Below are 25,702 nucleotides of genomic sequence, written 5' to 3'. Positions count from 1 at the left end.
TTAAATCATTACTTACAACATGAAGTCTTGCTCCCAACAAGGCTGATCCCCTCGCACTGCTATTGTGGTGCTTTTTACATTCTGTACTTTCAGCGTCACATAAGTGTTAAATTTATCTGTCAAAGAAGAAAAAGACCTTTTAATCTGAGTGGGAGTCAGATACAAATTCCAGCAGTTCCTTTTTAACTTAAGCAACCACCAGTGGTTTTTGCAGAGGAGAACAACAACTTAAATTAACTTAACATCTCTAATACACTAAAAACATCACAAAACACTTTACAGGAACATTAACAAACATTGAACCACATAGTTTTTTAAAAAATACAAGTTTCAAGGAATGACAAAGGAGAGAGATAGAAATAAAGACAGAGTTATGGATGGAATTCCAGAATTTAGAGCCCACACAGTGAGAGCCATAGAGGTTTACAGCATGGAATCAGGCCATTCGGCCCAACTTGTCTATGCCGCCCTTTCTTCTTTAAAACCCCTAAGCTAGTCCCAATTGCCCACATTTGGCTCATATCCCTCTATACCCATCGTACCCATGTAACTATCTAAATGTTTTTCTAAAAAACAAAATTGTACCCACCTCTAGTACTACCTCTGGCAGCTTGTTCCAGACCTTACCACCCTCTGTGTGAAAAAATTGCCCCTCTGGACACTTTTATGTCTCTCCCCTCTCACCTTAAATCTTTGCCCTCTAGTTTTAGACTCCCCTACCTTTGGGAAAAGATATTGACTATCTAGCTGAGCTGTGCCCCTCATTATTTTATGGACCTCTGTAAGATCACTCCTGAGCCTCCTATGCTCCAGAGGAAAAAGTCCCAGTCTATCCAGCCTTTCCTTATAATTTAGTTGAAGGCATAGCCACCAATACTGTTACATTAAAGTCAGGAACGCCAAAGAGTCAGAAATGGAGGAGAGCAGGGATCTCAAAAGATTGTCAAACTGCATAAGATTAGAGACAGAGAGAAGTGATGCCAATTCTCCCTCTAAGATCTACAAGTACACATCCAAGCAACAATCTGTAACATGGTTACACAGGTTTAAAGTTGATCTGAAGTTTAAAGTTTATTTATTAGTCACAAATAAAGCTAATATTAACCCTGCAATGAAGTTACTGTGAAATTCAGGGTGGCAGGTGCCTGGAACTCACTGCCAGGAGAGGTAGTGGAAGTAGACATGATAGTAACTTTTAAGGGGCAACTTGACAAATACATGAATAGGATGGGAATACAGGGCATTGTCCCTGGAAGGTTAGGGGTTTTAGTTCATGGTCGGTGCAGGCTTGGCTGGCCGAAGGGGCTGTTCCTTTGGTCTTTGTAATAAACAAGCCTCTGACAGCGACAAGCTCGAGCAATCAATTGGGACTGAGCATCAAATCCCATTCATAATAGTGGTTGGAAAGAGTAAGAAAAAGAGATTGAAGGAATATGTGTTCAAGTGGAGGGAGAGCAGGGTGTGCCCATACGTCAACAGCACACGGTGAGAAGGGCAGGAGCCAGGACTTAGATTAGGTCTCACAGCTCCTGTGAACTTTGGAACTCTGAATTCATTGGGAAGGTTGTGGGAGGGAGAAGAGACTTGGGAAAATTATCTGTAAGCTGGCAATCTGAAGGAAAAGGTTAAGCCAGGTGGAACTGACCAATCCAGTATCTGCATCTGGTTATCAGCCCTGGATTAATAATGAGCCTTGGGAGTGCTTCCTATTCAGTAGCTTTCAATGAACCCTGACTCCAGCTGGAGCCGAGTGGCTTAGAGAGGCTTACAGTACCTGAAGATCACAATGCCAGTGGGTACAGCCCTTCATGACCAGATAAACGCGAATCTGGAGTGAAGTTGATGAATGGATTTAGTCTCACAAAGCACATGATTTTTTTCTGACAGGTAGTTTTATGATGCAGATTAGGTCATTGATTATATCTGGAGTATAGCCAATGAACACCTGCCTTCAGCATTTACTGAGTCACTTATACCAATCTGGAAATCACAGCTTAATTGAAACTGTCTATTGATGGATGAGAGAATAGAATTTGTTTCACTGTTTGACTTTTAATGTTTTCTAAGATTCAGGACCAGACTTTCAAGCTGTCTACATTATCCTGACTGATTTCGCACTTCATCTGCTTTGCTAAAAGTGTAAGTTCTTGTGTTGGGAAACAGGAGCTAACTGTGGGATGTGAGAGAGCTAAAATGGAATGGATATGAATATGAAGAGTAGAATGAGATGTGTGAGGAGAGTGAGAATGCTACCAGTGAGTTAAAATGGGATTTTTGAAACTAGAGCTGGAATGGGGCAAATGCTGGGATAGGAGTATAGGGCCAGTGGGAGAACAGTGACGTTGGCTCTAAACAGCACGCATGCACAACCATGCAGAGATCTGTAATGGACCATGTAATAAAACAAAATGGATCACTCACAACTTTATGAAAGGCTGTAGGCCTTTAAAGCATAATTTACCCATGGATAACAAAATAGTGCTGAGGGGAATTTCCAGCCACTATAAAAAAAAAGGGGCAGTATTGGGCAGGGCCATGGAGGTATATCAACAAAAAGATGAGATTTTGAATATAGAGGCATTGCCAGTGTAAGTCAACAAGCCTGATAACAGCAGAAATAGACTCTTGGCAAAATCTTCCGCTCTGAAGTCTAAGTTTGACGGTACAAGCGGAATTGTGGGAGATTCATGCTGGGCTGCAGGACGGCTGAACACGGCAGTCTTATAATGTTCAGTTCATTACTTAGGGATTGACTCAGAGCAACATTTGCCCTCCTCAGCATTACGTCATAGGTTCGAAGGTAGATATTTAAAGGGCAAGCAGACAGTCTCCCCACCCCCCACTATTCCCCCCACAACTCCACCCTCTTCCCCCGTTCCCCTTAAGCCATCTGCAAAGTACTTCCAGCCTTCAGTTTGTGCACCTGGTATAAGTGAAGATGTGAGTTATCCCCAGGAATGTGAAGGCAGCATTCACTGACCTCAAAAACATGGAAGAGTTGAAGTTCACCAGGTGCACACCAATCTTGTAAAATTGTAAAATTGAACGTCCTTAACTTGTATTTGGTGGAGGAACTTAATTCCAGCAAGGTGGTCTTTGAATGAGCATGCATCGCATGCTAATGCAAGTAAATGGTTTCTCGAAAATTCACCCTCTGCTGATGGAACTTTGCGTGAGATATGAGTAGCAGAATTTTTGGATGAGCTCAAGATTATAGAGGGTGGAGTGAGCACTGAAACAGCCAAGTTGGGAGATAAAGACATGGGCAAAGTTTAAAGTTTTTAAAATTTACTTATGAGTGTCACAAGTAGGCTTACATTAACACTGCAATGAAGTCACTGTGAAAATCCCCTAGTCACCACACTCCAGCACCTGTTCAGATACACTGAGGAAGAATTTAACATAGCCAATGCACCTCACCAGCACATCTTTCGGACTGTGGAAGAAATCAAGAGCAGTTGGAGGAAACCTACACAGACACGACAAGAACGTTCAGAGTCCACACTGACAGACAGTGACCCAAGCTGGGAATTAAACCGGGTCACTGGTGCTGTGAGGCAGCAGTGCTAACAACTATGCCACTGTGCTGCCCACACAGACAAGGGAGGCCACTTGTGCCAAAAACTTGCAGAGGATATCCAAGTTAGCAGCAAACTTTTTTTACGTATTAAAAAAGAGGGTAATAAAAGGGAATTTGGGCTAATTAAAAACTAACGTAGGCATTATAATGGACAATAAGTAAATAACAGACTTGTTAAATGAATACTTTGGGCCCGACTTTATCAATTTGATTTTAAATGCTGAATCTGGGAGTGTTTCAGACCTAACTTTTAGACCTGTTCTCAGGTGCCCCCATTCATTCTCTGCCTGAAAAAGAAATTAGCAATTCTGAATGATGCTGCAGAAGACTGTGGGCGGGGCTTAACCCATCCAAAACACTGCAGCTCTGATTGAAGCCGTCAACTGCACATGCGCAGTAAAAAAAGAAAAGTACTCCCCTGCCACATCGCTCCCGGCCGGATAATGCCACCCCTTGGTCCCCACAGACTTTGCTCCATCCCCACAACATTACTGTCCCCCTTATCCCTCCACCCACCCCCTGCTATCCAGACTGATCAGGGCCCCCTACCCCTCTTGCCCCGCAACAATCGCACGTTGAGTGGCAGTGGAATCCCTACCACCAGAGAGCCATCTGACCCGCCTCTCTCCCACCCACCACCAATCTGAGTCAAAAAGCCGCCAGAAGCTCTGAACTTAACCTCCTCAGAAGCTGAAGTGCCCAAATCTGTGGCAGGTGAACATAGTGATAAAGGGGAAAATGCTGGTAAGATTGGATGTCCAGCCCATAAAGTCAATTTAAATGCGTGCAAATGTATTTAAACTGCTGTTGCACCCTTTTTGGATGCAGTCCAGATCATGACCATTTTAAGCGCTTGGTAAAGGAGGACCTGGCGCAAAGGCGGTCGCCGATTCCGCTACTCGCCTCACACCCAACTTTACCAAGTCTTCGCACCTGAAAACGGGCGCAACTTGATAGAAAAATCAAGCCCTTTGTATCCATTTTCAAAAGATCAACAGTTCAGAGGAAATCAAGTGGCAGATGGAATACGATGTGGAAAAATGTTAGGTTATACACTTTGGAAGGAGGACTGGAGGCAAAGACTATTTTCTAAATGGGGAAATGCTTAGAAATCAAAATCAGAAAGGAACTTGAAAGTCATTGTTCAAGATTCTCTTAAGGTTAATGTGCAGGTTCAGTTAGCAGTTAGCAAGACAAATGCAATGTTAGCATTCATGTCGAGAGGGCTAAAATACAACAGCAGGCTGTATAAGACTCTGGTCAGACCCCATTTGGAGTATTGTGAGCAATTTTGGGCCCCGTACCAAAGGAAGATGTGGCTGGCCTTGGAAAGGGTCCAGAGGAGGTTCACAAGAATGATCCCTGGAATGAAGAGCTTGTTGTATGAGGGACGGTTGAGGACTCTGGGTCTGTACTCGTTGGAGTTTAGAAGGATGAGGGGGGGATCTTATTGAAATTTACAGAATACTGCGAGGCCTGGATATACTGGATGTGGAAAAACTAGAACTAGAGGGCACAACCTCAGACTAAAGGGGCGATCCTTTAAAACAGATGAATTTCTTCAAGCCGAGATTGGTGAAACTGTGGAACTCCGCGCAGAAGGTTGTGGCGGCCTGGTCATTGAGTGTTTTTGAGACACAGATAGATAGGTTCTTGATTAATAAAGGGATCAGGAGTTATGGGGAAAACGGAGGAGAATGGAAATGAGAAAATTATCCACCATGATTGAATGGCAGAACAGACTCAATGGGCCAAGTGGTCTAATTCTGCTCCTATGTCTTATGATCTTGTTATGTTCTACAGAGGAGCTAAAAATCTGTTAAATAGATCAACTTCATGGACTCAATATAAATAAATAAATAGTAATAGAGAAAATAATGGAAAATAAAAGAAACAACTGTACAGGACCCGATGGTTTCCATTCCAAAGTATTAAAACAAAAGGTAAGGAAACTATAAATGCATTAATCTTAATTTTCTGGAATGCCTTGGGGTCCAGAATTGTGTGTTTTGGTTGGAAAACTGCAAAAATAGGTACATTAAAGGAAAGGAAAAACCAGGCGACTACTGTTGTGTCAGTATAACATCATTTGTGGGGATGTTATTGGCATCAGAGAAAGTGTGACACAGCATTTGGACAAATATACCACAGTGGTTAGCACTGCTGCTTCACAGTGTCAGGGACATGTGACAGCTTGGGTCACTGTCTGTGTGGAGTCTTCACCTTATCCCGTCTGCATAGGTTTCCTCCGGATGCTCCAGTTTCTTCCCACAGTCCAAAGACGCGCTGGTCAGGTGAATTGGCCATGTTAAATTCTCCCTCGGTGTACCCGAACATGCGCCAGAATGTGGCGACAAGGGGATTTTCACAGTAATGTTAATGTAAACCTATTTGTGACACTAATAAATAAACTTTATAAACTTTAAATACAAGCTGATCACGGAGAGTCAGTGTCAAATTTTTCAGGAGGTCCTTGGCATGGTGAATGGGGGAATATCTGTGAATTCTGTTCACATGGATCTCTAAAAGCCATTTAATAAGATTCCATATAAGAGATGACTTGCAAAAACAGAAGTACACAGAATTGGGAATAACAATGTGACATTGGTTGGTAATTCATTGGCTGGTTGTAGACACAGGGTAGGAATAAAGGGAACATGATCTAATTATGCATATAAATGACTTGGATTAAGGAATAAACGTTGTATATCCAAGTTTGCAGATCACAGTGTGTTAGGAAGCATACTAAATTGGGTAGGTAGGAACAGTCTGCTTAGACTGAGTGGGCATAACAACATGGTGGCACACTGGTTGGTACTGCTGCCTCATGACGCCAGGGGCTTAGGTTTTCAATTCCAGACTTGGTTGACTGTAGAGTTTATGGGGCAATTTATGGGGCATTGGCACCAGTATTGGGATAGGTGGGACCTGTTCAGGTGGGATGGGGTTGGTCTGAACCATGCTGGGACCAGAGTCCTGGCGAATCGTGTAGATAGGACTGTAGATAGGGCTTTAAACTAATTGGGGGGGGGGAGGGTGCGAGGGTAGGTGAAATTACGGGGTCTAAAGTAAAGGAGAGGGTACAGGTAAGGGAAGAGGCCAAGGATGTCCCAATAATAAAAGGAGTAGGGGGCGTGAGTGTGGTTGGTGGCATTCTGGCAAATAGGGTACAGGTGAAGGCTGGGATGAAGGCACTTTATCTGAATGCACGAAGCATTCGGAATAAAGTGAATGAGCTGGTGGCGCAGATCAGCACAAATGGATATGATCTGGTGGCCATTACAGAGATGTGGCTACAAGGTGACAGGGACTGGGAGCTGAATGTACAGGGCTATCAAGTGTTTAGGAAGGATAGGCAGAAGGAAAAGGGTGGGGGGTGCGTAGCTCTGCTGATTAAGGATAGCATCAGGGTGGTAGTAAGGGATGATAATAGGAGCCAAAGAGCAGAAAGTGGAATCGTTGTGGGTGGAGATTAGGAACAGCAAAGGGAGGAAGACGCTGGTGGGTGTCGTTTATAGGCCCCCAAATAATGATCTGGAGGTGGGGCGGGCTGTTAACGCGCAAATAAATGCAGTGTGCAGGAACGGAACGGCGATAATTATGGGGGATTTCAATCTGCATATTGATTCGTCGACCCATGTTGGACACGGTGGGCTTGAGGAAGAGTTCTTCGAATGCTGCCAGGATAGTTTCCTCGAACAGTGTGTGCTGGAGCCAACGAGGGAGCGAGCTATCTTGGATCTGGTGTTATGTAATGAGGTGGGTAGAATTAGGGACCTTGTGGTGAAGGATCCTCTTGGGAAGAGTGATCATTGTATGGTGGAGTTTCTGATGCAGATGGAGGAGGAGAAAGTGGGTTCCCGGACATGTGTCCTTTGTTTGAACAGAGGGGAGTACGGTAGGATGAGAGAGGAATTGGCAAATGTTGATTGGGGGAGTGTGTTAGAAGGACTATTACTTACATGGCGAAAAACTGCAGCATGCGACGGTGTAGAGGGACCTCGGGGTCCTTGTGCATGAGTCGCAAAAACCCAGCCTGCAGGTGCAGCAGGTGGTCAGGAAGGCAAATGGGACGCTGGCCTTCATAGCAAGGGGGATTGAATATAAAAGTAGGGAGGTCTTGCTGCAGCTGTATAGGGCACTGGTGAGGCCGCAGCTGGAGTACTGTGTGCAGTTTTGGTCGCCGCACTTACGCAAGGGTATTTTGGCCTTGGAGGGAGTGCAGAGGAGGTTTATGAGGCTGATAACGGAGTTGAGGGGGTTGAACTATGAGGAGAGGCTGAATAAACTAGGCTTGTACTTGTTAGAGTTTAGAAGAATGAGGGGAGATCTCATTGAGACATATAAGATGATGAATGGGACGGATAGGTGGAGAGGCTCTTCCCGCTCAGAAAGGACAGTAGGACTAGGGGGCACAGCCTCAAGATAAAGGGGGGGGGGCGGTTTAGAACGGAGTTGAGGAGGAACTTGTTCACTCAAAGGGTGGTGAATCTCTGGAATTCTCTGCCCACTGATGTGGTGGAGGCTGCCTCGCTAAGTATATTTAAGACACAGGTTGATAGGTTTTTGATAGGCAAGGGGATTAAGGGTTATGGGGAGAAGGCGGGAATGTGGAACTGAGACACCACAGATCAGCCATGATCTTATTGAATGGCGGGGCAGGCTCGAGGGGCTAGATGGCCTACTCCTGCTCCTATTTCTTATGTTCTTATGTTTGCATGTTCTCCACGTGTCTGCGTGGGTTTCCTTCAAGTTCTCCAGTTTCCTCTCAGTCCAAAAATGTGCAGGTTAGATTGACTGGCCATAGTAAATTGCCCCTTAGTCCATTAGTGTCCAAAGATGTGTAGGTTAGATGGTAAATGTGAGGTGTTACGGGGGACCACCTTCCAAAGTGTAGGAATTCTATTTCAGGATTGTGGTAATTCAAAATCAGAATAATTTTGTCCTTGTGGCTTTTGTTCAAAAACATTTCTAAGGATATGCCCAGCAATTACGGACCAGTCAGTTTAATTTCAGTAGTGGGGAAACTTTTAGAAAAAACTATTCAAGGTAGAATTAATAGTCACTTGGAAACAGGTTGGTTGATTAGGAACAGCCAGCATGAATTACTAAAGGGAAAATCATGCTTAACTAAGCCAGATTTTTTGAAGAGATAGCAGAGGGGGTTGATGAGGGCAATGCTGTTAATGTGGTATATAAGGACTTTCAAAACATGTACACAACGAACATGTGTGAAAAGTTTTCGCTCATGGAGTAAAAGGGACAGTAGCAATGTAGATACAAAATGGCTGAGTAATAGGAAACAGTTATGATCAATGTATATTTTTCATATGTTTAAAGGCAGGAAAATGGCACTAAACTGTAATACTCTTTTGGAGAGCTGATGTAACCCACCATGGGCAAATGGTCTCCTTCTGCACTGTAATAATTCTGAGATTCAGTGATATGGGCATCGCTGGCTAGACCTGTATTTGCAGCCTTCCCTTAGGGTGATGCACAAAGGATTTGTGCATCCATGTGGGCAGAACATGGGAAGTCATTGCACAGGTAAAAAAAAACACTCAACAGTTCATGAAATATTGAACTTAGGGTTTGGCATACAAAAGTTAAGACCTGATGTTCAGTTGTGCAGAACCTTGGTCATTCATCTGGAGTACTGTGTTTCATTTGGAAAAATTGGCTTTGGATGGATTCACCAGATCGATACCAAGCCTCAACGGGTTGAATTATGAGGACTTGCTGCATAAACTTGGCTTGTATCCCCTTGAGTTTCGGAGTTTGTGGAGTGATGTAAGTGAAATTTTAAAATGATAAAAGGATTCATCAGAATAGACAGGGAGCAGCAGCTATTTCCTCTTTTGTAGGGAGAGGGGAAAGATCCAGATCTATGGAGCACAATCTCCAATCTGGATCAGGGTCTTTGAGGAGTGAAATGAGAAAGCATATTTTTACACAATGAGTCATGGAAATCTGCAACTCTCTCCCAAAAGGCTGTGGATGCTGGGTCAATTGTAATTTTCAAGATTGAAATCGACAGATTTTTATTAGCTGAGGGATCAAGGGATATGAATCGAAGGTTGGCAAAATTGAGTTAGTTGTACAGATCAATCACAGTCTGAGTGACTGGTGAAAATGCACCAGATATGCCAAAGAAATATACTTCATAAAAATGCTACACTACTTGCTTTCTTTCCAGGATGAGGCCTGAAGAAGGCGACTAAAAAGTTACAGCAGACCTAGGCAATTTGCACATATGACATCACCAAGTTGCCAAAGCCATACAAGTACAGCCTCATAACAGAGCCTGACTAAGTGGCCAAGGCCTGCAGTAGTGTAGCAGACAAATGTTGACAACACAGACTTCCTATTATAAAGTGGGCAAAATAAGTTATTTAAAAATCAAAATAGAAATAGTAAGTGTGGACAGGAAGTGCACTCTAAGATTGTGCATGTAAAAATAAGTACTGAAGGCATGAATGGTCCAAACATGGCAGAGGTACCAATGGAGGAAATGAGGGAACTTAGAGCTAAGTGAATAGTGGCAGGGAATGTAAAGTGATCAATGCAAGCTACAGAGATACAGATGTAACCAAAATATAATGAGATGAAAAGAAAGGCATCGTTTTGCAGATATAAGTAATATACAATATATAATATATGCATTTGTAATATACAAGAAATAAATTCACATCGCTTTTCTCTCCAGCACATTAAGCATTATTAAATTTAACTGGAAGGGGGCTTAAAGTGGAAGGACAGGGAACCCACCAAAATGCTTAATTTGTTTTCCCACCAATTTGTTGGCTTCAGCATTAGTTTTATATATTTTAATCAATGGAAGATGAGAGAGGCAGATAAGAAGAGAGACTCATTGTAATAAGGTTATTTTTAATTGAAATGGAGATGAAACAATCAAAATGCTTTAACTTTTCCTGTTCGGGATATTAAGAAATATTCCTACATCCTGTACATGCAAATTTTTAAATTATATTGATTCTGCGCAGTATATCACGCCTATTAATACTCAAGCTTGACCACAAGCTAAGAACTGCTGGAGCGGACATGAACAGGATGTTACGTTAAATCCGGAAAAATTAAGCTGCATAACCAGGTAATCCAACTTCATATTCAATTTAATTTCAATTCAAATGCTAGACCATATAATAAAAAAAATGGTTAGCCAAATATGTATATTATGCAGAAATACATACATTATGTGGTTTTCCTTACCTGCACATCTGTATAAAATTACCAAAGTAAACACAGGGAACTGTAGACTCTTCAATTTGTACTGAATTTTGGTATAATATATCACATATGGATTGCTCATCATTGGAAATAAACTAAGTTTCAGCATCCTCTGGAGTACATTTCAGGTGCTGGATTTTCAGTCTGTTTCACTGATCTCTTGCAGGCACCCAACTCCATGCTGCATCAGTATCAAAGATGCAAGGAGATTTTTATATGCATAGCCCCTGATAGGGCTGGAGGTGAGTTTGGTGCCCAGTTAATGGAGTTGGGCACTGCCTGAAGGCAAGGACCAGCTCTTCTAGAACTAGAATTTTCAATGGCAGAAGGCAGCTTGAATGGATTTGCTGTTGCCTGGACAAATGGAGCACACAGGAGAGCAGAGGACCAGTAGTTTCATGGTCCAAACAAATGTCCAGTAGTTCACTCATCAGGTACTTAAATTGCAACAACATTATGCTACCACATGAGCCCCTCAATTTTTCCATAATAAATAATGGTTTCCCCACTGTGCTCCTGACAGCTGTGCACTAACATGCTTCAGGCTGTTCACTCTTTCTGTTCTTACCTTTGAAAACTTGATTCCATCCTTCTCCGGCCTCTAAACTCATCATCAGGCTTAACAGCAACTTAACTGGATTGCCTGCTTCCCCTTTTTGAAAATTGCAGCGTGACAAGGAAGTGTCAAGAAGCTGACAAGCCATCCATGAGTGTAATTTTCAAAGCACACTTGCACTCAGCTTCCCCCCATGGGCAACTGAAAATCCAGCCCTAGGTTTCCTCAATTTGTATTCCTTTATTAAATTTTAAACTGAAGACACAGTTACGGGTTACTATTAGAATGCAACTGGGTAGATCTTGCTATGTGATATTGTAAATCGGTTGGTAGCAAGTTGGCAACCCATTTTACATCTCCCAACTTTTATTTCCATTGGAGCAATCACCCTTTTGACACTATCACATGAAATAAAAATGTATCCCACTTTGTTTGAGAATTAAGATTTGTTTCAGTTCCGAAGCTTGTTTTTTTTAAAGCTTAAAAATTAATATATTTCACAATTTCGGCCAGGGTTTCAAGATCTTGTGGAGTTGGGAGCCCAGCATTCAGCTATACACACAAAGGCATTCTGCAGGTCACAAATATACAACTATAATACAGAACAGCAAATGCAAGAGTTAAGTGATGCTGCTATTTTTGTTGCTCATTGAGGGGACATTTACACAATGAGCTTAGTGCTCAGCAAAGTTGTTTTGGTTTCACACCAATTCTAATCTTGCCTAGTGCCAGTTGGAAGTCAGGGCTCAAACGGATTCCAGATTCTGGCTACAATTACATCATAACGGCCGCATGAGTAAAAAATTAAACCAATTCAGGTTGAATGTGCAGCTGTAGTTTGGATACAATCAAGTTGTGCTAAATTTAATCTACAACTAAAATTGTATTTTTCTTTAATTGCCTGTCTGTAGAACTTTACCTTCGCAAAATCATTGCTACACACCGAACATTTCTCCCCAAACTATTAATTTCGTGCAATTATTTATACATAGAAATACTACTTACCACTCCAAAACTGAGTTATGGGACAGTTTTGCTGAAGTGAAACTAAAATTTAAATAAAAAATACAGCACACCTCTCAATGCAAGGCTAACATTAAATTTTGCCACTGCTGCGTCCCTGAGTACAATTTGCTAACCCCAAGGCGCAGAAAGCTTAATACACATAAAACCTGCAGCTTAAGAAATGAAGATGCAAAATTAAATTGTAGGAAACATGACTGCACAATTAGAAATTGAATCACCAATCTTTTGCAAACTCCGTTAACAGGACTTCAGGACAAGGTTTCAACAGCCCATGCTTACTGGAACTCAAGTTAACGAAAATTCTGTTGTTACAGCATTTGTGCAGCTTGATAAATGGTAACATGGAATTACACTTTTTTCACTTACGTTTCCCAACAAGCAGAAAAAAACATTCATGCATTCATTTTCAAATACATTAATCAGACATGCTATAAACCTCTATGACTCCATGACTCTAATAAAGGGTGAAGTTAGCTGCAATACTATACATAGCAGGAAATAGAAATGAAGATACTGTTTTTAATCCAGGTGAAGGTATTGCAGCAATAAATTCAGGATACAATTTCAAAAATATTTATCAGAGGGGGATGATCTATTTTCAAGATCACTGAATTCCACAAAATGTATGTACAGCTCATATATTGCCCAAAATATTGGCCAAGTAACATCATTCCAATTATACTTTCTGCCAGCAAGAAAATAATTACATGGAGCCTATGGCACAACAGACTAATTAGTCCATGTTGGTACTTATGCTCTATATGATTCCCCTCAAAACTTCTTGGTCTAACCCAGTGCTTCCCAAACAATTTTCCAATGTGACCCTATTTTAACACTCGAAAATTAAGGTGACCCCAGAAAAGAGACTATAGATCACGTACTGGAAAATTGGATTGGAATAGATAGGTATCTGATGTTCGGCACATTCACAATGGGCTAAAAGGCCCTTTCTGTGCTGTAAAACTCTGTGATCAATAGAAACAAACAATAAAGTTGCACAGTAACATTTAATATATAATTAACACTTGTGTTTTATAGCTCAACACATGCATCATACAAAAGGGGACATAAGGTTGCCCCAAGAGGTAGGTTTAAAAGAGTATCTGAAAGTGAACAACAGAAGCGAAGAAGTTTAGGGAGGAAATTCTAGAGCTTAGGGCCTTGATAAAATGAAGGCACAGCCAATGGTGCGGATATTAAACCCAGGAGCGTGTAACAGGCCAGAATTGGAGAAGCACAGACCTTGGAGCATTATAGAACTAAACGAATTTATGGGCATAACATATTTCACTTGATGTGAGTTATTATATGGACAGCTGAGTTTTAACTAAGCTCAGGCTAATACAATCCTGCACATCGTAATGAAAGTAGCAAACCGACTTTCAATTTCAATATCTTAATACCGAGACGGAACATTTTATAATAATTTTATGAGGTTTGAAAATGCCAAATAGCAGAAAATATTGTCAGTATCTTTTTTACACAGAGGCTTTGCTTGCTTTCATGGCCAGTTCATACTCCCTACATATCCTGACCACAAAATGGATCAGCTAAAGTAAACTGATGGATACAAAAATCACTGAAAATGTGAACAGTTTTCTTCAAATGCTTTTGTGGAATGGTCAACAATAATAAGTAAAAACAAGGAAATAAATACTTAGCACTGCCCATTGACATTGCATGTGGCAAAGACACCTACCCTATGTTTTTGCATGCTCAGAACTGAATGAAACCTAGGAACAATTATACTCAGTTGGTTTGAATTTTAGAAATAACAAATGCTGATTTCAAACATCCTTGTATCACAGGCCTGGGCAACCTGGTTGTGCGCTGATGGCAATCGTGCTGTCGAATACATCTTTGGCGATATCCAAGAGAAGCAGTTGAGAGAAGGTTCTTTAGACTAATGCCAGATGGGTTCTTTTATGAGGAAAGGTTGGAGAGGCTAAGTTTATATCTACTAGAGTTTAGAACAGTAAGAGGAGACTTGGTCAAAACCTTTAAGATCCTGAGGGGCATTGAGAGGGTGGACCCGGAGAGGAAGGTTCCTCTTGTCAGGGAATCTAGAACTAGGAGTCAATGTTTAAAAGTAAGGGGTCACACATTTAAGACAGAGAAGGGAACCTTTTCTCTCAGAGTCGAGAGTCTCTAGAACTCTCTTTCTCAAAAGGCAGTGGAAACAGACTCTTTGAATATTTTTAAGGCAAAGCAAGAGAGAATCTTGATGAGCAAGGGGGTGAAAGCTTATTTAGAGTCAGCAGCGATATGGGGATGAAGTTACAATCAAATCAGCCATAATCTTATTGAATGGTAGAGCAGGCTTGAGGGGTTGAGCAGCCTATTCTTTATAATTCGCATGTTCGTATTCATAGAAGTCATAGAAATCATAGAAATCCTACAATACAGAAAGAGGTCATCTGGCCCATCGAGTCTGTACTGATCACAATCCCAACCAGGCCCTACCCCTATATCCCTACATATTTACCCACTAATCCCTCTAATCTTTGCATTTCAGGACACTAAGGGCAATTTTTTTTTAAGCATGGCCAATCAACCTAACCCGCAGATCTTTGGTGCCATCATGTAGCCCAGCCAGCAGGGATAGCTCTGGTTGAAGAGGTCAAACATATGGGGACCCTTACACCGATTATATTTCCATGCTTGGCCCTCTGTGTTTCCAGGAGGTACCCTGTATCTGTTTGACAGTGGAGGTGGAAGCTTGTTCAGCTGCTTTTCTTGGTTTGCATAAGTTGTCCATGCCCCGCTATTGTAAAGGAGAGTATTGAGAACACAAACCTGGTACACATGGAACTTTGTACCTTTGGTTTTCTCAGAATATGTCATGGTCAAATCCAGTTTTTTTTATAACCTTGTGCTCCAATGAGTAGTCAATAATAGCTTTATTTGGCAAAGTAAACTTGCATAATATTTACTTAGTAGAGCATGTACAATGTAGAGGACCTCATGAAACACAGGACACAGAAATTGTAATCCAGTGTAAACAAAGATCAATAGTGGCAAGGGCGTTAATAAATGAATAACCTTGAACAACTATTCCTTTAAACAATCCTTAAGCCAGCAATACTAGTTTTTAAAGTGTGATCTCATAATGGAGACAACAGTTAAAACTCATTACATAAGAACATAATAAGAACATAAGAAATAGGAGCAGGAGTAGGCCATCTAGCCCCTCGAGCCTGCCCCGCCATTCAATAAGATCATGGCTGATCTGTCGTGGCTCAGTTCCACATTCCCACCCTCTCCCCATAACCCTTAATCCCCTTACCTATCAAAAACCTATCAACCCGTGTCTTAAAAAAATTGAGCGAGGCAGCCTCCACCACTTCAACGGGCAGAGAATTCCAGAGATTCACCACCCTTTGAGTGAAGAAGTTCCTCCTCAACTCCGTTCTAAACCACCCCCCCTTTATCCTGAGACTGTGCCCTCTAGTCCTACTGTCCTTTCTGAACGGGAAGAGCCTCTCCACCTCTATCCAATCCATCCCATTCAACATCTTCTACGTCTCAATGAGATCTCCCCTCATTCTTCTAAACTGTAACAAGTACAAGCCTAGTTTATTCAGCCTCTCCTCATAGTTTAACCCCCTCAACTCCGGTTTCAGCCTAGTAAACCTCCTCTGCACTCCCTCCAAGGCCAAAATATCCTTGCGTAAGTGCGGTGACCAAAACTGCACACAGTACTCCAGCTGCGGCCTCACCAGTGCCCTATACAGCTGCAGCAAGACCTCCCTACTTTTATATTCAATCCCCCTCGCTATGAAGGCCAGCATGCCATTCGCCTTCCTGACCACCTGCTGCACCTGCAGGCTGGGTTTTTGCGACTCATGCACAAGGACCCCAAGGTCCCTCTGCACCGTTGCAAGCTGCAGTTTTTCGCCATGTAAGTAATAGTCCTTCCTACCATTATTCCTACCAAAGTGGACAACCTCACATTTGCCAACATTAAATTCCATTTGCCAGTTCCTGGCCCATTCGCCCAGCCTATCTAGATCCTTCTGCAGACTCTCCACACCCTCCGCGCAATTTGCCGTTCCACCAATCTTGGTGTCATCAGCAAATTTCGACACCATACACTCGGTTCCCTCCTCCAGATCATCTATATAAATGCTAAATAGCTGAGGCCCCAGCACCGACCCCTGGGGCACTCCACTAGTCACCAACCGCCAATCCGAATAGCACCCATTGACCCCCACTCTCTGCCTCCTATTTGACAGCCAATCCTCTATCCACGCTAACACCTTACCCCCAACTCCATGCCCCCTGACCTTCTGCAATAACCTCTAGTGAGGCACCTTGTCAAACGCCTTCTGAAAATCAAGAAACACCACATCCACCGGCTCTCCTCTATTCACCGCCCTAGACACATCCTCATAGATCTCCAATAAATTCGTCAGACACGACTTCCCCTTAACGAAACTGTGCTGCATCTGCTCTACCAAACAATTCTCCTCAACATGCCTCGCTATTTTCTCCTTGATCACGGATTCTAACATTTTTCCTACAACAGACGTTAAACTAACCAGCCTATAATTCCCCGTCTTTTGCCTGCCACCCTTCTTAAACAACGGCGTAACATTAGCCGTTTTCCAATCTTCCGACAATTCCCCGGAATCCAGCGACGTTTGGAAAATAATCACCAAGGCATCCACTATCACCTCCGCCATTTCCTTCAGAACCCTTGGATGCATTCCATCCGGTCCTGGGGACTTGTTCACAATTAGTCCCTCCAGTCTGTCGAGCACCGCCTCTCTAGTAACAATAATTTCATTCAGGCCCTCCACTCCTACCATCTTTCCATCGCTAACACCCAGCAAATTATTCACGTCCTCCTCCGTGAAGACCGAAACAAAAAAGTTATTCAGGGCCTCAGCCATTTCCCCATCCCCTACCACTAAGTCCCCCCTCTCATCCTCTAAGGGTCCAATGTTCACCCTAGCCAGCCTCTTCCTTTTTATGTATTTATAAAAACTCTTGCTATCCTTTTTTATATTAAGCGCTAGCCCAGCTTCATAGTTTATCCTACCCTTCTTTATCAATTTCTTTGTCATTCTTTGTTGACATTTAAACCTCTTTCAATCCTCTTCTCGCCCACTACTCTTAGCTACTCTAAACGCATCCGCTTTTAATTTAACACTTTCCTTCACCTCCTTCGTTATCCATGGCTGATTACCTCTCCTCCTCCTATCCTTTTTAACCATTGGAATAAATTTCTGCTGAGCACCAAGAAAGATCTCCTTAAAGATCCTCCACTGTTCCTCAGCAGACCTACCTTCCAACACACTCCCCCAATCAACATTCGCCAATTCCTCTCTCATCCTACCATACTCCCCTCTGTTCAAACAAAGGACACATGTCCGGGAACCCACTTTCTCCTCCTCCATCTGCATCAGAAACTCCACCGTACAATGATCACTCTTCCCAAGAGGATCCTTCACCACAAGGTCCCTAATTCTACCCACCTCATTACATAACACCAGATCCAAGATAGCTCGCTCCCTCGTCGGCTCCAACACACACTGTTCAAGGAAACTATCCTGGCAGCATTCCAAGAACTCCTCCTCAAGCCCACCGCGTCCAACATGGGTCGACCAATCAATGTGTAGATTGAAATCCCCCATAATTACCGCCGTATTAAAGACCAAACTGTTTTTTTAAACAGACAAACCAAGATCATGTAACAACTTATCTGAAATGTTAACTGTGTTTCCCTCTCCACAGATGCTGCCAAACCTGCAGAGTATTTTCAGAATTTTCTGTTTATACAGAGGAGTAGGATATTCAGCCCTTACAGCCTGTTCCACCATTTGACAGGACTATGATTGGGGGCCTTGGGAGGTCAGGATGTACGGTGCAAAGCTCGGTCTGGATGTTTAATTTATTCTTAAGTTAGAGATGCTTTTTCTGTTTACAGCTCTTTCAGAGTAATTACGAATACAAAAATGGAAGAACCATCCAAAGTTGCTGGTTTTAAATCGCATTGTTGAATGGCAGATTTCCTTCCCTAACCAGAATTATTGAACCAGATGGGTTTTTACAACAATTGCTGATGGTTTCAGGGAAACTATTATTGAAACTAACTTCATATCCCAGATTTATTTGTTCCAGAACCCATGCCCCAAGAGCATTAACATTGGTTTTTGGATTACTGGTCCAGTGGCATTACCACTACGCCACTGTCTAACCATCTATCCCATATCTTTGTCATTTAGTTCCAGACCTCTTCAGTATTTGATAAGATTTCACATTTATGATCTTTAAAAGATAAAAAGCACACAAGATATTTCCAAACCAGCTAGCTGGAAAGGTGGTATCTTTTAACATCCTGCAAACGTGAACTCTCAATTCCATCTGTCCTTCTACACTATCAAGTCCACCTCTACTTGGAGTATGTTGACTGTTGTTTTCCTTTCTCTATAAACTATCACGTCCCACTTACTTTTCTCTTTCCTAAACTCCCAACTGTATTTCCAGGAGTTTGCTTTGTGTTATTTCTAAATCATCCCAGACAAAGTTCATTCTTAACCATGTTTAGGGTGTTATGTATGAAAAAATCAAATGACCTTCACTCCTCCTCAAGGTTTCCATGGAAATTTTAATTTACATTAATTTTCCATCAATAGATGTCTGCAAGATTTGGCAGACTGACATATATGAATATTTGGTACTCTGTGAATAGATAGGCTTGCTCTCAATCATGAAGTTCTGAAAATGGTGTATATAAAGCACTGAGCCTCACCAAACTAACAGGGATGAGACTGGGAACGTGTAAAAATCGAAGGCTCAGGTTTCTCAACGCAGACTTCTTACAATGGAAACATTATCACACGTCTAAGTTAGATGATATTTTCCTGGTTTTTATGTATTTTTTCTCCTTCTTGCTCTATAAAAGTGAGACTTCTTGAGAAGGTGAGACGGCATGGAATCCAAGGGGCTTTGGCCTTGTGGATCCAGAACTGGCTTGCCTGCAGAAGGCAGAGAGTGGTTGTGGATGGGTCTTTTTCTGCATGGAGGTCGGTCACCAGTGGAGTGCCCCAGGGACCTGTTCTCGGACCCTTGCTGTTTGTCATTTTCATAAATGATCTGGATGAAGAAGTGGAGGGATGGGTTAGTAAGTTCGCCGAATATACGAAGGTTGGTGGTGTTGTGGATAGTCTGGAGGGATGTCAGAAGTTGCAGAATGACATAGATAGGATGCAAGACTGAGCAGAGAAGTGGCAGGTGGACTTCAACACGGATAGATGTGTAGTGGTCCATTTTGGCAGGACCAACAGGATGCAGGAGTACAATATCAAGGGTAGGAGTCTTAGCTGAGTTGAAGAGCAGAAGGATCTTGGGGTCCGGGTCCATAGGACTCTTAAATCGGCCTCGCAGGTGGAGGATGTGGTCAAGAAGGCATATGGTGTACTGGCCTTCATTAAGCGAGGGATTGGGTCTAGGAGTCGGGAGGTAATGCTGCAACTTTATAGGACCCTTGTCAGACCCCACTTGGAGTACCGTGCCCAGTTCTGGTCACCTCACTACAGGAAGGATGTGGAAGCTATTCAGAGGGTGCAGAGGAGATTTACAAGGATGTTGCCTGGATTGGGAGGCATGCCTTATGAAGATAGGTTGAGGGAGCTAGGTCTCTTCTCCCTGGAGAGACGAAGGTTGAGAGGAGACCTGATAGAGGTTTATAAAATGTTGAGAGGAATAGATAGGGTGGATTCTCGGAGGCTATTTCCCAGGGCTGAAATGGTCGCTACGAGAGGACACAGGTTCATGGTGCTGGGAAGCAAGTACGGAGGAGATGGTAGGGGAAAGTTTTTCACTCAGAGGGTGGTGAGTGAGTGGAATCGGCTGCCGGTGGTGGTAGAGGCGAGCTCGCTAGGGTCTCTTAAAAGACTTCTGGATGAGTACATGGGATCTAATGGTATTGGAAGTTACAGATAGTTCTATGGCTTGGGAGGTATAGATGTGATCAGCGCAACCTGTGGGCCGAACGGCCTGTTTGTGCTGTTGTGTTCTATGTTCGATGTTCTATATGCCTTGATCTAGTAATAAGTATTTAGTCAACTGGAGAATACAACAACGGAAATAATTTTTTAAAAACACCCGAAAGGCGTGCTGATAGGTGCCTTAGCCATGCTAAATTCTCCCTCATTGTACCCAAACAGGCACCAGAGTGTGGCGACAAGAGGATTTTCACAATAACTTTATCATAGTGTTAATGTAAGCCTACTTGTGACACTAATGAATAAGCTTTAAACTTTATTTTTCTACTTCTGCAATGTTTTATTTGTGATTTAGCTCGTTGTTTATGTTGGGTTCATTATCTTTATACATCCCTACTAGATGGCTGTTTTTCCTGATTTTATTCTCATGTTCCTCATCTCTTACTGCTATTTTATGAATACAGATTTGACCTAATTAATTGCAAGAAACTTGCAAAGACACAAAGGATAATTTTAACAACGATGTAAACAGAGCGTTATCTGGTTGGTCACCAGTTGTACATTTCTCCTGATTCCAGTGAAAACCATGATATGTGTAATGGGTGGCTAATCAAATATCATCTATTTACACTATCACAAAAAGTTATTATCCACTAGGAGCAGTGAAGCATGATGTGACAAAATATATAGTAGTCACATTACACGTAAGTCAGTTAAAGCAAATATCCACTTGTGCAGTTATCCCATTTCCCACACCCCATTCCAAACTTGCTCCCCCTCTCCATTTCAAACATCAAATTGATTCTTGAAAATTACTTATACTGCTTTCATCAAGAAAAAGGAATGGCATTTTTAATGTAAATTATGATTATTAAAAACAGAAATTGTGGGACTAAAGAAGTGAAATTTGCTGATTGTACCTGTGTCTCTTCAACTGAAGCCAATAATGTTTTTTCAGAGGTTTGAACAGATATGTGGCACCTTTTTCTGAACTGCATATATGCAAATCTCTTGCCATCAATTAGATATCTTGGAATAGTTCAAGGGACAAGTAGGTGCACCAATGGCAGGGCATTAGACATTTAAAGAACGATAAGGTAGTGGGACAAATGACTTTTACATCTGTACCTAACTTGCTATCATGTTTATTTTCTGTTCAGTTTTGTGCAATTTTCCCTTATATTCACTATAAGCATTTTTATATCAATCTTTTGCATATTTTGCTCAATTATTACATTCATCAACATGCAATTGACATGTTCCTACTCCAAAATTGACCCCAGTAAGCTGGAGATGGTCTTCTTTCTTGCTCTGACTCTGAGAACATGGAACCCACATTGGTATTCCAGCTTATTATTGCCAAGAAAATGTCACAAATCTCAATTGGTCAGGTTCTAATCCCTCCCAAATCACCCAAGAAAGCATTCAATAGATAGAAGGGCAAGTCATTTTTGGCACTCTTCAGTGACTCCCAGCTGATTGTCAGAAAATAAACTTGACTGATTCCTAACATGCCATGAGCAACATTCATTAATTATAAAGAAAGCACTCAATATTCACCACAACACAACAAACTCAAACCTATGTTTAATTATGATCTATATTGCTGGCCTGCTCAGTCAGTACGGCATGAATATTTAATGGTTGCTTCTTTAGGGATATGCGTGCCAGAAGGATCATATTTTTTGTTGTTTTATGGCTTGTCATACAAGGTTATATTATTGAGTGCTCACATGACCATTATGAACAAAATAGAGCAACTCAGCTCATTAGAGAACTGTAATAGAATACACCCTTACTTTTCCTAAGATTAATAAGGTTGCCATCGTTGAATAGAGATTGGCTACTGGGAGTTCACTGTCATTAACCGAACCATCAGTATTTTAAACCATCTTTCAAGTTCTTGGAAATGCTGGAAAAGCTTTCACCTATTAGAATAGTGGGTGCCAATGAGTAGTGAAGGAAAATCAATCATTGAAATTAAGTGTGTTTCCTGGCCACCGTTTCCAATCACTGGGGTTAAGGAAAGTATATCTGTCACAGGTTCAGTGAACTTTGAACTCGATACTTAATTTCATTCCATCATGCGGACTTTTTTTTTCAAACCAGTTATTATTTGTATTTTTTCAACTTAAGTTGCATTCAACTTAATCTGCATTCCCCGAATCAAACACAGAAAATACGCTTCAGGTAATATGTTTCAATTCAGTTACCAGGCATGATAATGAGTTCCCCTTGGTTGAAGGATCAATGACCAGGGGACTTAAGGTAAGGGGCAGGAGGTTTAGAGGGGCTGTGAGGAAAAACATTTTCATCCAGAGGGTGATGGGAGTGTGAAACTTACAGCCTGAAAGGGTGGTAGAGGCAGAGAGCCTCATAACATTGAAGAAGCATTTAGATAGATACTTGTGTTGCCAAGACATATAAGGCTAAGGGTAAAGTGCTGAAAAAATTGGCTGTTTTTGACTGATGTAGACACGATGGGCGAAAAGGCCTTTTTTGCGCTGCAGACCTCTATTCCTGGCACATCATCATAAATTTCCTTCAGGTCATCTCTCGTCCAATGACATCCTTCCTGTAGTATGGTGATCAGAACTGCACACGGTACTTTAACGATAGTAGATAAAGCTCTTGGGTGAAGGGGATCAAAAGGTATGGGGGCAGAAAGTGGGATCAGGTTATTGAGTTGAATGATCAACTATGATCATAATGAATGGCAGAGCAGGCTCAAAGGGCCAAATAGCCTACTCCTGCTTTTACTTTCCACGTTTATAAGCAACAACAGGTGAGTTCTCATGATGTCCTGATTAACATTGATCCTTCTACCAGTACCATTAAAACAGATTATCTACATACCTATCTTGTTTTGTTTCTGAATATTGTCATGCACAAATTGACCACTACATTTTCAGACGTTACAACCAAGATGGCAGACTTGACAGCCTATTTTTATAGGCTGTCAAGTGTTTTGGTGTATCCTAAGGTTGCAATATTGTGATAGAAATGCAAGTTCTTCTTTCAGTTTCAACTGTTCCAGTAGAATGGTCCAATCAAATAGTCACTCATTTTAAATCATAAAAAATATTCAATTAATTCCATTTCTCGTGATATTTTCTTTTAATCAATCTGTACATGAACCAGCATGTCCTGTAGCATCAGAGAAACTTCCAGCACACGAGGTCCATCCATACTCTGCTGGCTCTTTGGAAGAGGACTCATGCTCAATTCCAAACCCTTGGTTTTTGTCCATAAGCCACAAGGTTCCTCATCCTCAAATGTCCATCCAAGTCACTTAAAATTATTCCAGGAATCACTTTCTAGCATCTTTTCAGGTAAAGCCTTCCAGATTCCAACAACACTATAACTGAAAGAATGACTCTCCATCTCCCCTCTCAACCTTCTGTCAATGTTTCAATGATCCATTTGTCAGACGGAAAATTTTTCCCTACATAACATAAGAAGATAAGAACATAAGAAATAGGAGCAGGAGTAGGCCATCTAGCCCCTCGAGCCTGCCCCGCCATTCAATAAGATCATGGCTGATCTGTCGTGGCTCAGTTCCACATTCCCGCCCTCTCCCCATAACCCTTAATCCCCTTACCTATCAAAAACCTATCAAGCTGCGTCTTAAAAATATTTAGCGAGGCAGCCTCCACCACTTCAACGGGCAGAGAATTCCAGAGATTCACCATCCTTTGAGTGAAGAAGTTCCTCCTCAACTCCGTTCTAAACCGCCCCCCCTTTATCCTGAGACTGTGCCCTCTAGTCCTACTGTCCTTTCTGAACGGGAAGAGCCTCTCCACCTCTATCCTATCCATCCCATTCATCATCTTATATGTCTCAATGAGATCTCCCCTCATTCTTCTAAACTCTAACGAGTACAAGCCTAGTTTATTCAGCCTCTCCTCATAGTTCAACCCCCTCAACTCCGGAATCAGCCTAGTAAACCTCCTCTGCACTCCCTCCAAGGCCAAAATATCCTTGCGTAAGTGCGGAGACCAAAACTGCACACAGTACTCCAGCTGCGGCCTCACCAGTGCCCTATACAGCTGCAGCAAGATCTATCTACTTTTATATTCAATCCCCCTTGCTATGAAGGCCAGCATCCTATTAGCCTTCCTGACCACCTGCTGCACCTGCAGGCTGGGTTTTTGCGACTCATGCACAAGGACCCCGAGGTCCCTCTGCACCGTTGCAAGCTGCAGTTTTTCGCCACGTAAGTAATAGTCCTTCATACCATTATTCCTACCAAAGTGGACAACCTCACATTTGCCAACATTAAATTCCATTTGCCAGTTCCTGGCCCATTCGCCCAGCCTATCTAGGTCCTTCTGCAGACTCTCCACACCCTCCGCACAATTTGCCGTTCCACCAATCTTGGTGTCATCAGCAAATTTTGACACCATACACTTGGTTCCCTCCTCCAGATCATCTATATAAATGCTAAATAGTTGAGGCCCCAGCACCGACCCTTGGGGCACTCCACTAGTCACCAACCGCCAATCCGAATAGCACCCATTAACCCCCACTCTCTGCCTCCTATTTGACAGCCAATCCTCTATCCACGCTAACACCCTACCCACAACTCCATGCCCCCTGACCTTCTGTAATAACCTCTTGTGAGGCACCTTGTCAAACGCCTTCTGAAAATCAAGAAACACCACATCCACCGGCTCTCCCCTATCCACCGCCCTAGACACACCTCATAGAACTCCAATAAATTCGTCAGACACGACTTCCCCTTAACGAAACTGTGCTGCATCTGCTCTACCAAACAATTCTCCTCAACATGCCTCGCTATTTTCTCCTTGATCACGGATTCTAACATTTTTCCTACAACAGACATTAAACTAACCGGCCTATAATTCCCCGCCTTTTGCCTGCCACCCTTCTTAAACAACGGCGTAACATTAGCCGTTTTCCAATCTTCCGGCACTTCCCCGGAATCCAGCGACGTTTGGAAAATAATCACCAAGGCATCCACTATCTCCTCCGCCATTTCCTTCAGAACCCTTGGATGCATTCCATCCGGTCCTGGGGACTTGTCCACAATCAGTCCCTCCAGTCTGTCGAGCACCGCCTCTCTAGTAACAATAATTTCATTCAGGCTCTCCACTCCTACCATCTTTCCATCGCTAACACCCGGCAAATTATTCACGTCCTCCTCCGTGAAGACCGAAACAAAAAAGTTATTCAAGGCCTCAGCTGTTTCCCCATCCCCTACCACTAAGTCCCCCTTCTCATCCTCTCAGGGTCCAACGTTCACCCTAGCCAGCCTCTTCCTTTTTATGTATTTATAAAAACTCTTGCTATCCTTTTTTATATTAAGCGCTAGCCCAG

At 42.4% G+C, this 25,702-nt stretch overlaps 1 protein-coding gene across 9 annotated transcripts in view; it reads right to left on the bottom strand.

The window, feature by feature from the left end:
- Positions 1 to 25,702, bottom strand: part of LOC145340852 (protein unc-13 homolog B-like) — a 580,250-nt gene that overhangs the window by 385,627 nt on the left and 168,921 nt on the right. For 8 of the 9 annotated variants that reach the window (XM_080185311.1, XM_080185327.1, XM_080185336.1 and 5 more), the window contains exon 3: positions 17 to 116. The exons of the other annotated variant lie outside the window; for it this stretch is intronic. In XM_080185311.1, the coding sequence (XP_080041437.1) occupies positions 17 to 116 (100 nt within the window). The remainder of the gene's footprint in view (positions 1 to 16; positions 117 to 25,702) is intronic. 9 annotated transcript variants of the gene reach the window in all.

The sequence above is a fragment of the Carcharhinus amblyrhynchos genome, chromosome 1, assembly GCF_965287045.1.
Source record: "Carcharhinus amblyrhynchos chromosome 1, sCarAmb.v2.hapA, whole genome shotgun sequence".
NCBI classification, from domain to species: Eukaryota; Metazoa; Chordata; class Chondrichthyes; order Carcharhiniformes; family Carcharhinidae; genus Carcharhinus; species Carcharhinus amblyrhynchos.
The sequence above is the reverse complement of the archived record's forward strand: the minus strand, read 5'-3'. Positions and strand labels throughout refer to the sequence as shown.